The sequence below is a fragment of the Orbicella franksi genome, chromosome 1, assembly GCF_964199315.1.
Source record: "Orbicella franksi chromosome 1, jaOrbFran1.1, whole genome shotgun sequence".
NCBI lineage: Eukaryota > Metazoa > Cnidaria > Anthozoa > Scleractinia > Merulinidae > Orbicella > Orbicella franksi.
In genome coordinates, this window is record NC_138145.1 from 656,106 (window position 1) to 671,017 (window position 14,912).

Genomic DNA, 14,912 nt, shown 5'->3' on the forward strand with positions numbered 1-14,912 from the left:
CTAACTCCTGCTTGTCTCGGTTTGCAGTGAAATGGACAAAGCGAAGACTGAAAGAGTAGGCGAGACCGTCTTGAGCGAATCGTGATTTTGACCAATTTCGCGTTTATTTCCCCAAACTTGGGGGATATATTCCAGTCAAAGGGACTCTAAAGTAACTCCTGATGGCCTTGGTTTTCAATGAAATGGACAGAGCACAACTTCGGAGCTTCTGGGCAGAAATATAGCCCCACTTTACTTTAAGACTGAAAGAGTAGATGAGACCGCCTTACGCGCATCGTAATTTTGACGAACTTCGAATGGATTTCCCGGAACTTGGGGGATATTTTGCAGTCCCTTGGACGCTAAACTAAGTCCTGATGGCCTTGTTTTGAAGTAAAATGGAGACAACAAAACTTTTTGAACGCTCACTTTCTATCTTGTGGGCCGAAATATAGCCACACTTCACTTTAGGACTGACACAGTAGCCGAGACCACGTTCCGCGCATCATGAATTTGATCAACTTCGGCTCGACTTCCCGGGACTTGGGGGATATTCTCCAGTCCCAGGGACTCTAAACTAACTTCTGATGGCCTTGGTTTGCACTGAAAGTGACAGAGCAAAACTTTTTAAGCACTCACTTTCGAGCTTCTGGGCCGAAATATTGCCCGACTTCACTTTAAGACTGAAACAGTAAGCGAGACCGCCTAACGCGCACCGTGATTTTGACCAACTTCGGCTAAATTTCCCTGAACTTGGGGGATATTTTCCAGTCCCGAAGACTCTTAAGTAACCCCTGATGGCCTTGGTTTGCATTGAAATGGATACAGCAAAACTTTTTGAAGCTCACTTTTGAGCTTTTGGGCCGAAATATAGCCCCACTTCACTTTAAGACTGAAAGACTAGCCAAGAGCGTCTTGCGCGCATCGTGATTTTGACCAACGTCTTCTCGATTTTCCGAAACTTGGGAAATATATTGCAGTCCCGGGGACTCTAAACTAACTCCTGATGGCCTTGGTTTGCAGAGTAATACAGCAAATTTTTTGCAGCGCTCACTTTGGGGCTTCTGGACCGAAATAGAGCCCCACTTCACTTTAAGACTGAAAGAGTAGCCGAGAAGGTCATACGCGCATCGTGATTTTGACCAACTTCGGCTTGAGTTGCCAGAACTTAAAAGATTCTTTCCAGTCCCGGCGACTCTAAACTAACTCATGATGGCCTTGGTTTTCAGTGAAATTCAGAGAGGAAAACTTTTTGAACGCTCACTTTCGAGCTTCTGCACCGAAATATAGCCCTATTTCACTTTAAGACTGAAAGAGTAGCCGAGACCGCCTTACGCGAATCGTTATTTTGACCAACTTCATCTCGATTTCGCGGAACTTGGTTGATATTTTCCAGTTCCGGGTACTGTAAACTACTTCCTGAGGGCCTTGCTTTGCAGTGAAGTGGGCACACCATAACTCTTTGAACGCTCACTTTCGAGCTTCTAGGCCGAAATATACAGCCACGTCACTTTAAGACTCAAAGAGTAGCCGAGACTGCTTTACGCGCATCGTGATTTTGATAAACTTCGGCTCGATTTCCCGCAACTTAGGGGATATTTTGATGTCCCGGAGACTGTAAACTATCTCCTGATGTGGCTTGGTTCGCTGTGAAATGGAAAGAGCAAAACTTTTTGAACTTTCACTTTCGAGCTTCTGGGCCCAAATATAGCCCGAGTTCACTTTAAGAATGAAACAATAGCCGAGACCGCCTTACGCGCATCGTGATTTTGACCAACTTTGGCTCGATTTCCCGGGAAATGGGGAATATTTTCCGATACCGGGGACTCTAAAGTAACTCCTGATTGCCTTGGTTTGCATTGAAATGGAGAGAGCAAAACTTTTTCAACACTCCCCTTCGGGCTTCTGAGCCGAAATATAGCCCCACTTCAGTTTAAGACTGAAAGAGTAGCCGACACCGTCTTACGCGCATCGTGATTTTGACCAACTTCGGCTCGATTTCCCGAAACTTCGGGGATATATTCAAGTTCCAAGGACTCTAAACTAACCCCTGATGGCCTTGGTCTGCAGTGAAATGGACACAGCAAATTTTTTTGAACGCTTACTTTCGAAATTCTGGGCCGAAATATACCCCCACTTCACTTTAAGACTGAAATAGTAGCCCAGACCGCCTTAGACGCATCGTGATTTTGACCAACTTCGGCTTGAGCTGCCAGAACTTAAGGGATATTTTCCAGTCCCGTGGACTCTAAACTAACTCATGATGGCCTTGGTTTTCAGTTAAATTGAGAGAGCAAAACTTTTTGAACGCTCACTTTCGAGCTTGTGGGCCGAAATATACAGCCACGTCACTTTAAGACTAAAAGAGTAGCCGAGACTGCTTTACGCGCATCGTGATTTTGACAAACTTCGGCTCGATTTCCCGGGACTTGGGGGATATTTTGATGTCCCGGACACTGTAAACAATCTGCTGATGTGGCTTGGTTTGCGGTGAAATGAACACAACAAAACTTTTTGAACTTTCCCTTTCATGCTTCTCGGCCGAAATATAGCCCCAGTTAACTTTAAGAATGAAAGAGTAGCCGAGACCGCCTTACGCGCATCGTGATTTTGACAAAATTCGGCTCGATTTCCCCGAAGTTGGGCGATATTTTCCAGTCCCGAGGAGTCTAAACTAACTCCTGATGGCCTTGGTTTGCAGTGAAATGAACACAGCAAAACTTTTTGAACTTTCACTTTCTAGCTTCTCGGCCGAAATGTAGCCCCAGTTAACTTTAAGAATGAAAGAGTAGCCGAGATCGCCTTACGAGCATCGCGATTTTGACAAAATTCGGCTCGATTTCGCCGAACTTGGGCGATATTTTCCAGTCCCGAGGAGTCTAAACTATCTCCTGATGGCCTTGGTTTGCAGTGAAATGAACACAGTAACACTTTTTGAAGGCTTATTTTCGAGCTTCTGGGATGAAATATAGCCCCACTTCACTTTAAGACTGAAAGAGTAGGCGAGACCGCCTTACGCGCATCGTGATTTTGAGCAACTTCCGCTCGATTTTCTAGAATTTTGGCGATATTTTCAATCCCAGGGACTCTAAACTAACTCCTGATGGCCTTGGTTTGCAGTGAAATGGACGCAGGAAAACTTTTTGAACGCTCAGTTTCGAGCTTCTGGGCCGAAATACAACCGTACTTCACTTTAAGACTGAAATAGTAGCCGAGAGCGCCTTACGAGCATCGTGATTTTGACCAAGTTCAGCTCGATTTCCCGGAACTTGGGGGATATTTTCCAGTCCGGGGGACTTTAAACCAACTCCTGATGGCCTTGGTTTGCAGTTAAATGCAGAAAGCGCAACTTTTTAAAGGGTCACTTTCGAGCTTCTGGGCCGAAATATAGCCCCACTTTACTTTAAGACTGAAAGAGTAGGCGAGACCGTCTTACGCGCATGGTGATTTTGACCACCTTGCGTTCGATTTCCCGGAACTTCGGGGATATATTCCAGTCCCGGGGACTCTAAACTAACTGCTGATGGCCTTGGTTTGCAGTGAAATGGAGACAGCACATTTATTTGAACGCTCACTTTCGAGCTTCTCGGCCGAAATATAGCCCTACTTGACTTTAAGACTGAAAGAGTAGCCGAGACCGCCTTACGCGCATCGTGATTTTGACCAACTTTGGCTCGATTTCCTGTGAAATGGAGGATATTTTCCGGTACCGGGGACTCTAAACTAACTCCTGATTGTCTTGGTTTGCAGTGAAATGGACACAGCACATTTTTTTGAACGCTCACTTTCGAGCTTCTCGGCCGAAATATAGCCCTACTTCACTTTAAGACTGAAAGAGTAGCCGAGACCGCCTTACGCGCATCGTAATTTTGACCAACTTCGGCTCGATTTCCTGGAAGTTGGCGAATATTTTCAATTCCCGGGGAAGCTAAACTAACTTCCGATGGCCTTAGTTTGCAGTTAAATGGACACAGGAAAACTTTTTGAACGCTCACTTTCGAGCTTATGGGTTGAAATATAGCCCCAGTTCACTCTAAGACTGAAAGAGGAGCCGAGACCGCGTTACGCGCATCGTGATTTTGGGATACTTCGGCTGGATTTCCCACAAATAGGGGGATATTTTCCAGTCCCGACGACTCTAAACTAACTCCTGATTGCCTTGGTTTCCAGTGAAATGGACACAGGAACACTTTTTGGACGCGCACTTTCGAGCTTGCTGGCCGAGATATAGCCCTACTTCTTTTTAAGACTGAAAGAGTAGGCGGGAGCGCCTTACGCGCATTGTGATTTTGAGGATCTTCGGCTCGATCTGGCGAAACTTGGGAGATATTTTCAAGTCCCAAAGTCTCTAAACTCACTCCTGATTGTCTAAGATATGAGTGAAATAGAGACAAAAATTTTTGAAGCCTTACTTTCGAGCTTCTGGAGTTAAATCTAAGTCCACTTTACCTTAAGACTGAAAGAGTAGCCGAGACCCCCTTAAGCGCATCGGGATTTTGACTAACTTCGGGTGGATTTCCCGTCACTTGGGGGATATTTCCAGTGCCTTGGACGCTAAACTAAGTCGTGATGGCCTTGTTTTGCAGTGAAATGGACAGAGCAAAACTTTTCAGACACTCAGTTTCGAGCTTCTGGGCCGAAATATTGCCCCAGTTCACTTTAAGACTGAAAGAGTAGCCGAGACCGCCGTACGCGCGTCGTGATTTTGACCAACTTCGCTTAAATTTCCCGGAACTTGGGGGATATTTTCCAGTCCCGGGGACTCTAAACTGACCCCCGACGTCCTTGGTCTCCAATAAAATGGACACGACACAACTTTTTGAACGCTCACTTTTGAGCTTCTGGGCCGAAATATAGCTCCACTTCACTTTAAGAGTGAAACAGTAGCCGAGACCGCCTTACGCCCATCCTAATTTTGACCAACTTCGGCTCGATTTCCCGGAACTTGTGGGATATTTTCCAGTCCCGCGGACTCTAAAGTAACTCCTGATGGCCTTCCTCTGGAGTGAAATGGACACAGCACAACTTTTTGAACGCTTACTTTCCAGCTTCTGGGCGGAAATATTGCCCCAGTTCACTTTAAGAGTGAAAGAGTAACCGGAACCGCCTTACGCGCATCGTGATTTTGACCAACTTTGGCTCGATTTCCTGTGAAATGGAGGATATTTTCCGGTACCGGGGACTCTAAACTAACTCCTGATTGTCTTGGTTTGCAGTGAAATGGACACAGCACAACTTTTTGAACGCTCACGTTTGAGCTTTTAAGCCGAAGCATAGCCCTACTTCACTTTAAGACTGAAAGACTAGCCGAGACCGCCTTACGCGCATCGTGATTTTGGGCTACTTCGGCTCGATTTCCCGGAACTTGGGAGATAATTCCCAGTCCCGGCCAGTCTAAACTAATTCCTGATGGCCTTGGTTTGCAGTTAAATGGACACAGCCAAACTCTTTGAACGTTCACTTTCCAGCTTCTGGGCCGAAATATAGCCCCACTTCACTTTAAGACTGAAAGAGTAGCCGGGACCGCCTTACGCGCATGGTAATTTTGTCGAACTTCGACTTGATTTCCTGGGACTTGGGGGATATTTTCCAGTCCCGGAAGCTCTAAACTAACTCCTGAATGCCTTGGTTTTTAGTGAAATGGACACAGGTAAAAGGGGCGCACGCTAGGTTTCCAGGTTGTAGGCCGAAATATAGCCCCACTTTATTTTAAGACTGAAAGTGTACACGACACCGCCTTAAGCGCATCGAAATTTTTAGCCACTATGGCTCGATCTGCCAAAACTTGGGGGATATTTTCCAGTCCCGGGGACTCTACCCTAACTCTTGATTGCCTTAGTTTTCAGTAAAATGGTCACAGGTAACAGCAGCGCACGCTCGGTGTCGAGCTTTTAGGCCGAAATGTAGCCCCAGTTCATTTTAAGACTGAAAGAGTGAACGAAACTGCCGTAGGCTTATCGTAATTTTAAGAAAGTATGGCTCAATTTGCCGAAACTTGGAGGATAGCTTCCAGTCTCGAGGATTCTACACTATCTCCTGATGGACTTAGTTCTTAGTGAAATGGACACAGGTAAAAGGAGAGCACGCTCGGTGTCGAGCTTGTAGAACCGAAATATAGCCCCACTTCATTTTCGGAGTAAACGAGTAGCCGAGACCGCCTTACGCGCATCGTGATTTTGAGCATCTTTGGCTCGATTTGCCGGAATTCGGGAAATATTTTCCAGTCCCGAGGACTCTATGCTAACTCCTGATGAACTTAGTTTTCAGTGATATGTACACAGGCAAAAGGAGCGCACGCTCGGTGTTGAGCTTGTCGGCCGAAATATAGCCCCACTTCATTTTAAGACTGAAAGAGTAGCCGAGACCGCCTTACGCGCATCGTGATTTTGACAAACTTCGGGTGGACTTCCCGGAACTTGGGGGATATTTTCCAGTCCCGGGGACTCTCAACTAACTCCTGCTTTTCTTGGTTTGCGGTGAAATGGACACAGCGAAAGTTTTTGAACGCTCATTCTCGAGCTTGTGTGCCGAAATAGAGCCCCATTTTACTTTAAGACTGAAAGAGTAGGCGAGACCGTCTTGAGCGAATCGTGATTTTGACCAATTTCGCGTTTATTTCCCCAAACTTGGGGGATATATTCCAGTCAAAGGGACTCTAAAGTAACTGCTGATGGCCTCGGTTTTCAGTGAAATGGACAGAGCACAACTTTGGAGCTTCTGGGCAGAAATATAGCCCGACTTTACTTTAAGACTGAAAGAGTAGATGAGACCGCCTTACGAGCATCGTAATTTTGACGAACTTCGAATGGATTTCCCGGAACTTGGGGGATATTTGGCAGTCCCTTGGACGCTAAACTAAGTCCTGATGGCCTTGTTTTGAAGTAAAATGGACACAACGAAACTTTTTGAACGCTCACTTTCTAGCTTGTGGGTCCAAATATAGCCACACTTCACTTTAGGACTGACACAGTAGCCGAGACCACGTTACGCGCATCATGAATTTGATCAACTTTGGCTCGAGTTCCCCGGACTTGGGGGATATTCTCCAGTCCCAGGGACTCTAAACGAACTTCTGATGGCCTTGGTTTGCACTGAAAGTGACAGAGCAAAACTTTTTAAACACTCACTTTCGAGCTTCTGGGCCGAAATATTGCCCCACTTCACTTTAAGACTGAAAGAGTAGCCGAGACCACCTTACGTACATCGTGATTTTGACCAACTTCGGCTCGATTTACCGGAACTTGGGGGATATTTTCCAGTCCCGAGGACTCTTAAGTAACCCCTGATGGCCTCGGTTTGCATTGAAATTGATACAGCAAAACTTTTTGAACGCTCACTTTTGAGCTTCTGGGCCGAAATATAGCCTCACATCACTTTAACACTGAAAGACTAGCGGAGACCGTCTTACGCGCATCGTGATTTTGACCAACGTCTTCTCGATTTTCCGGAACTTGGGAAATACATTCCACTCCCGGGGACTCTAAACTAACTCCTGATAGCCTTGGTTTGCAGTGATATAGACAGTAATTTTTTTGAGCTTTGAGCTTGTGGGCCGAAATAGAGCCCCACTTCACTTTAACAATGAAGGAGTAGCCGACACAGCCTTAAGCGCACCGTGATTTTGACCAACTTCGGCTCGATTTGCCGGAACTTGGGGGATATTTTCCAGTCCCGGGGACTCTAAACTAACTCCTGATTGTCTTGGTTTTCAGTGAAATGGACACAGCGAAACTTTTTGAACGCTCACTCTCGAGCTTCTGGACAGAAATATAGCCCCACTTTTACTTTAAGACTGAAAGAGTAGCCGAGACCGTCTTGCGCAAATCGTGATTTTGACCAACTTCGGGTCGGTTTCCCGGAACTTGGGGAATATATTCCATTTCCGCGGACTCTAAACTAACTCCTGATGGCCTTGGTTTTCAGTGAAATGGACAAAGGAAAGCTTTATGAACACTCTCTTTGTAGCTTCTGGGCCGAAATAGAATCCCATTTCACTTTCAGACTGAAATAGTAGCCGAGACCGCCTCACGCGCATCGTGAGTTAGTCCAAGTTCAGCTCGATTTCACGCAACTTTTAAGATATTTTCCAGTCCGGGGGACTCTAAACTAACTCCGGATGGCCTTGGTTTTCACTGAAATGCGCACAGCATAACTTTTTGAACGCCCACTTTGGAGCTTGTGGGCCGAAATATAGCCCCACTTCACTTTAAGACTGAAAGCGTAGCCGAGATCGCCTTACGCGCATCGTGATTTTGACCATTTTCGGATCGAATTCTCGGAACTTGGGGGATATTTTCCAGTTCCGGGGACTCTAAACTAACTCCTGATCGCCTTGCTTTGCATTGAAATGGACAGGCCAAAACTTTTTGAACGCTCACTTTCGAGCTTCTGGGCCGAAATATAGCCACACTTTACTTTAAGACTGAAACAGTAGCCGAGACCGCATTTCGCGAATCGTGATTTTGATCAACTTTGGCTCGCTTTCCCGGAGTTTGGGGAATATTTCCAGTCTCGGGGACCCTAAACTAACTTTTGATAGCTTTGGTTTGCAGGGAAATGCACACAGCTTTTTGAACGCTCACTTTTGAGCTTCTGGACAGAAATATAGCCCCACTTCACTTTAAGACTGAAAGTGTAGCCGAGACCGCTTTGGGAACATCGTGATTTTGACCAACTTCAGCTCGATTTACCGGAACTTGGGGAATATTTTCCAGTCCCTTGGACGCTAAACTAACTCGTGATGGCCTTGTTTTTCAGTCAAAGTACACAGGAAAACTTTTTGAACGCTCACTTTCGGGCTTCTGGCCCGAAATATAGCCCCCCTTCACTTTAAGACAGAAAGAGTAGCCGAGACCACTTTAGGGGCATCTTGATTTTGACCAACTTCGGCTCAATTTCCCGGACCTTGGGGCATATTTTCTTGTCCCGGGGACGCTAAACTAACTCCTGATGGCCTTGGTTTGCAGTGAAATGAACACAGCAAAACTTTTTGAACGCTCACTTTCGGGCTTCTTGCCCGAAATATAGCAGCACTTCACTTTAAGACTGAAAGAGTAGCCGAGACTACCTTACGCAAATCGTGATTTTGACCAACTTCGGCTCGATTTCCCGGAAGTTGGGGGATATTTTCCAGTCCCGGGGACTCTAAACTAGCTCCTGATTGCTTTGGTCTGCAGTGAAATAAACACAGGGAAACTTTTTGAACGCTCACTTTCAAGCGCATGGGCAGGAATAAAGCCTCACTTCACTTTAACACTGAAACAGTAAGCGAGACCGCCTAACGCGCACCGTGATTTTGACCAACTTCGGCTAAATTTCCCTGAACTTGGGGGATATTTTCCAGTCCCGAAGACTCTTAAGTAACCCCTGATGGCCTTCGTTTCCATTGAAATGGATACAGCAAAACTTTTTGAAGCTCACTTTTGAGCTTCTGGGCCGAAATATAGCCCCACTTCACTTCAAGACTGAAAGACTAGCCAAGACCGTCTTGCACGCATCGTGATTTTGACCAACGTCTTCTCGATTTTCCGGAACTTGGAAAATATATTGCAGTCCCGGGGACTCTAATCTAACTCCTGATGGCCTTGGTTTGCAGTGTAATACAGCAATTTTTTTGCAGCGCTCACTTTGGAGCTTCTGGGCCGAAATAGAGCCCCACTTCACTTTAAGACTGAAAGAGTAGCCGAGGCCGCCTTAGGCGCATCGTGATTTTGACCAACTTCGGCTTGAGTTGCCAGAACTTAAAAGATTCTTTCCAGTCCAGGGGACTCTAAACTAACTCATGATGGCCTTGGTTTTCAGTGAAATTCAGAGAGGAAAACTTTTTGAACGCTCACTTTCGAGCTTCTGCACCGAAATATAGCCCTATTTCACTTTAAGACTGAAAGAGTAGCCGAGACCGCCTTACGCGAATCGTTATTTTGACCAACTTCGTCTCGATTTCGCGGAACTTGGGGGATATTTTCCAGTTCCGGGCACTGTAAACTACTTCCTGAGGGCCTTACTTTGGAATGAAATGGGCACAGCATAACTTTTTGAACGCTCACTTTCGAGCTTCTGGGCCGAAATATACAGCCACGTCACTTTAAGACTCAAAGAGTAGCCGAGACTGCTTTACGCGCATCGTGATTTTGACAAACTTCAGCTCGATTTCCAGGAACTTGGGGGATATTTTGATGTCCCGGAGACTGTAAACTATCTCCTGATGTGGCTTGGTTCGCGGTGAAATGGAAACAGCAAAACTTTTTGAACTTTCACTTTCGAGCTTCTGGGCCCAAATATAGCCCCAGTTCACTTTAAGAATGAAACAATAGCCGAGACCGCCTTACGCGCATCGTGATTTTGACCTACTTTGGCTCGATTTCCCAGGTAGTGGGGAATATTTTCCGGTACCGGGGACTCTAAAGCAACTCCTGATTGCCTTGGTTTGCATTGAAATGGAGAGAGCAAAACTTTTTCAACGCTCCCCTTCGGGCTTCTGAGCCGAAATATAGCCCCACTTCAGTTTAAGACTGAAAGAGTAGCCGACACCGTCTTACGCGCATCGTGATTTTGACCAACTTCGGCTCGATTTCCCGAAACTTCGGGGATATATTCAAGTCGCAAGGACTCTAAACTAACCCCTGATGGCCTTGGTCTGCAGTGAAATGGACACAGCAAATTTTTTGAACGCTTACTTTCGAAACTCTGGGCCGAAATATAGCCCCACTTCACTTTAAGACTGAAATAGTAGCCGAGACCGCCTTAGACACATCGTGATTTTGACCAACTTCGGCTTGAGTTGCCAGAACTTAAGGGATATTTTCCAGTCCGGTGGACTCTAAACTAACTCATGATGGCCTTGGTTTTCAGTTAAATTGAGAGAGCAAAACTTTTTGAACGCTCACTTTCGAGATTCTAGGCCGAAATATACAGCCATGTCACTTTAAGACTAAAAGAGTAGCCGAGACTGCTTTACGCGCATCGTGATTTTGACAAACTTCGGCTCGATTTCCCGGGACTTAGGGGATATTTTGATGTCCCGGACACTGTAAACAATCTGCTGATGTGGCTTGGTTTGCGGTGAAATGAACACAGCAAAACTTTTTGAACTTTCACTTTCTACCTTCTGGGCCGAAACGTAGCCCCAGTTCACTTTAAGAATGAAAGAGTAGCCGAGACCGCCTTACGCGCATCGTGATTTTGACAAAATTCGGCTCGATTTCCCCGAAGTTGGACGATATTTTCCAGTCCCGAGGAGTCTAAACTAACTCCTGATGGCCTTGGTTTGCAATGAAATGAACACAGCAAAACTTTTTGAACTTTCACTTTCTAGCTTCTCGGCCGAAATATAGCTCCGGTTCACTTTAAGAATGAAAGAGTAGCCGAGACCGCCTTACGCGCATCGTGATTTTGACAAAATTCGGCTCGATTTCCCCGAAGTTGGGCGATATTTTCCAGTCCCGAGGAGTCTAAACTATCTCCTGATGGCCTTGGTTTGCAGTGAAATGAACACAGTAACACTTTTTGAAGGCTTATTTTCGAGCTTCTGGGATGAAATATAGCCCCACTTCACTTTAAGACTGAAAGAGTAGGCGAGACCGCCTTACGCGCATCGTGATTTTGAGCAACTTCCGCTCGATTTTCTAGAATTTTGGCGATATTTTCAAGTCCCGGGAACTCTAAACTAACTCCTGATGGCCTTGGTTTGCAGTGAAATGGACACAGCACAACTTTTTGAACGCTCACGTTTGAGCTTCTGGGCCGAAGCATAGCCCTACTTCACTTTAAGACTGAAAGACTAGCCGAGACCGCCTTACGCGCATCGTGATTTTGGGCTACTTCGGCTCGATTTCCCGAAACTTGGGAGATAATTTCCAGTCCTGGCCAGTCTAAACTAATTCCTGATGGCCTTGGTTTGCAGTGAAATGGACACAGCCAAACTCTTTGAACGTTTACTTTCGAGCTTCTGGGCCGAAATATAGCCCCACTTATCTTTAAGACTGAAAGAGTAGCCGGGACCGCCTTACGCGCATGGTAATTTTGTCGAACTTCGGCTTGATTTCCTGGGACTTGGGGGATATTTTCCAGTCCCGGAAGCTCTAAACTAACTCCTGAATGCCTTGGTTTTTAGTGAAATGGACACAGGTAACAGGAGCGCACGCTCGGTGTCGAGCTTCTAGGCCGAAATGTAGCCCCAGTTCATTTTAAGACTGAAAGAGTAAACGAAACTGCCGTAGGCTTATCGTAATTTTAAGAAAGTATGGCTCAATTTGCCGAAACTTGGAGGATAGCTTCCAGTCTCGAGGATTCTAAACTATCTCCTGATGGACTTAGTTCTTAGTGAAATGGACACAGGTAAAAGGGGAGCACGCTCGGTGTCGAGCTTGTAGAACCGAAATATAGCCCCACTTCATTTTCGGAGTAAACGAGTAGCCGAGACCGCCTTGCGCGCATCGTGATTTTGAGCATCTTTGGCTCGATTTGCCGGAATTCAAGGAATATTTTCCAGTCCCGAGGACTCTATGCTAACTCCTGATGAACTTAGTTTTCAGTGATATGTACACAGGCAAAGGGAGCGTACGCTCGGTGTTGAGCTTGTCGGCCGAAATATAGCCCCACTTCATTTTAAGACTGAAAGAGTAGCCGAGACCGCCTTACCGCCTCCTGACACGCTAGCGATGTTTGACTGGTGAACATGTTGTTTATCCGTTAGCCAAAAATTCCAGGTTTTAATCAGAAACTTCCTAAGATTCTGAAATACCTCTAGAGGTGCTTTGAAATTGAGTTCGTTGTGCGTGCGTGAGTGCCATGGCGTCTTACTCGATGAAAAGGCTAAATTTTCGAGTACTACAGTTGGTTTTCGAAGTACTTGTGCTTCTCTCAGCAAGTTATTACGATCATAACTTCTCTGATAGCGATTATATCGGAAATTTGGGTAGATATCAGCAGCAATGTGTTACGGCAACAAAGCAAGGCCCGACGAGCGCGGCCATTTTGGGACTAAAGGCAGTTTCAGCATTCCAACCGAAGAACTTCAAGCGAAAATTCTTTCACTCTGTGATGAAATATACTACAAATGGTGTTTCAACTTTCAATCCTCGTATTTTGGAGCTCGAAATTTTTAAGGCCTGTGATGTAAACCCGAATCCTGGCCATACTACTCCAAGTGATAACAAGAATGACAAGACAGTCAATTTGTCCAAGGTATGTTTACCAGGAAAAGGTCTCAAACTAGGACAGTGGAACGTAAACAATCTAACGGACACTAAGTTTGAGCAGATAAGGTTATTACTAACCACTAGACGTCAAGAAATCGATGTGCTTTTTCTCCTCGAAACATTTCTTAAACCAAACAAACCTGACTGCGTTCTAGAAATACCTGGCTACACGCTCTTCAGGAAAGACCGGCAAGGAACCAAGAAGGGCGGCGGAATTCTCGCCTACGTTGCTGACAATCTAAAAGTCGAAAGAATTACAAGCCTGGAAGAAATGGATCTAGAAACCGTCTGGTTACAAGTCTATCCCTATAAATCAAATCGCCCGATACTCACAGGAGCTGTTTATCGCCCGCCTTCTTCAACGGCGGACACGGATGCCAAACTGGAGCTTAACATTGAAACAGCTTATTTAAGAAACCAAGAAATGTATGTGTTTGGAGACTTTAATATAAAGTTCTTGGATACATATGTCTACAAACATCATCGATTAGCGAAGGCATTAAAAAGCCTAAATTTAAGCCAACTCGTGCACAAAGTTACACGTCCCGTGAGCTCAACGTGTCTCGACCATGTCTACAAAACGCATCCTGGTTTTGTTACTGAAATCTCTGTACCAGATATTGGTCTTTCAGACCACTTGCCAGTTTTTATTAGACGTAAATACTCCAAAAAGCAAAGAGATCAAACCCACAGTACCATAGAATATCGTGACTTCAAAAATCTGAATACAAATGAACTATTACATGATCTACAATGTGCCCCATGGGACATTGCCTTTGTTTTGGATGATTTACACGATGTTTTGATTACAATGGAAACAATGCTAAATGACGTTTTGGACAGGCACATTCCACTAAAATCTAAACGCGTCAAGAAACCGAACCAGCCTGCTTGGATGACAAAAGAGATCTTGTCGTCTATGAAAACAAGAGACAAGCTGTTGAAAACGGCGCGAATTTCAAATCTGCCTCCAGACTGGGAACGCTATACGCATGCAAAGGGTAAAACTACAAGTCTCATCAAAAAAACAAAGAGAAGTTTCTTCCGCAAGAAAATCGACGAAAACAAAGGAAATCCAAAAGGAGTTTGGCAAGCACTCAAAACATTAAGTGGGACTAGTAAACCTCGAGTTCGCATCGATGAATTAAACACAGGAAACAACATCATTAGTGACGAAGCTTCCATTGCATATGAGCTTAATCAGTACTTCGTAAACATCCTAGATCAAATTGGCAAGGAAAACGACGCTGGCGTAGAGTTTGATGACACCAAGCTGAAAAATTTTGTCTCTTCGCGATTAAATGATAATGTGGCTTTCAACATCCCTCCAATAACGCCTAAGCAGATCATTGACACCATAGGGAAAATCGCTTGTAACAAGGCCTCTGGGCACGATGGCATAAGTATTCGTGTACTCAAAATTATTGCACCAGCGTTTGCAAGTCCATTATGCAAACTGCTGAACCTTTCAATATCGACAAACAATTTTTCCAGACCGTTGGAAAGTAGCAAAAGTTACACCATTGCACAAGGGTGGCGCACGAAACGATATCAACAATTACCGCCCGATATCAGTTTTACCTGTCTTTTCGAAGATTATCGAAAAACACGTAGCCAGCTGTCTTCTTAAGTTTTTACATGACAACAACATGTTATATGAGTATCAATCAGCCTTCAGGTCAGGTCACTCTACAGAAACAGCTCTAATCAGACTTACGGATCACATCCTGAAAA

General features: G+C 45.2%; 1 protein-coding gene across 1 annotated transcript; it reads left to right on the plus strand.

Moving 5' to 3' along the window:
• Positions 1 to 12,768: 12,768 nt before the first annotated feature.
• LOC145464689 (uncharacterized) lies at positions 12,769 to 14,808 on the plus strand. The gene has a single exon (XM_081448520.1). The coding sequence runs from the start codon at positions 12,769 to 12,771 to the stop codon at positions 14,806 to 14,808; it is 2,040 nt and encodes a 679-aa protein (XP_081304646.1).
• Positions 14,809 to 14,912: the final 104 nt, after the last annotated feature.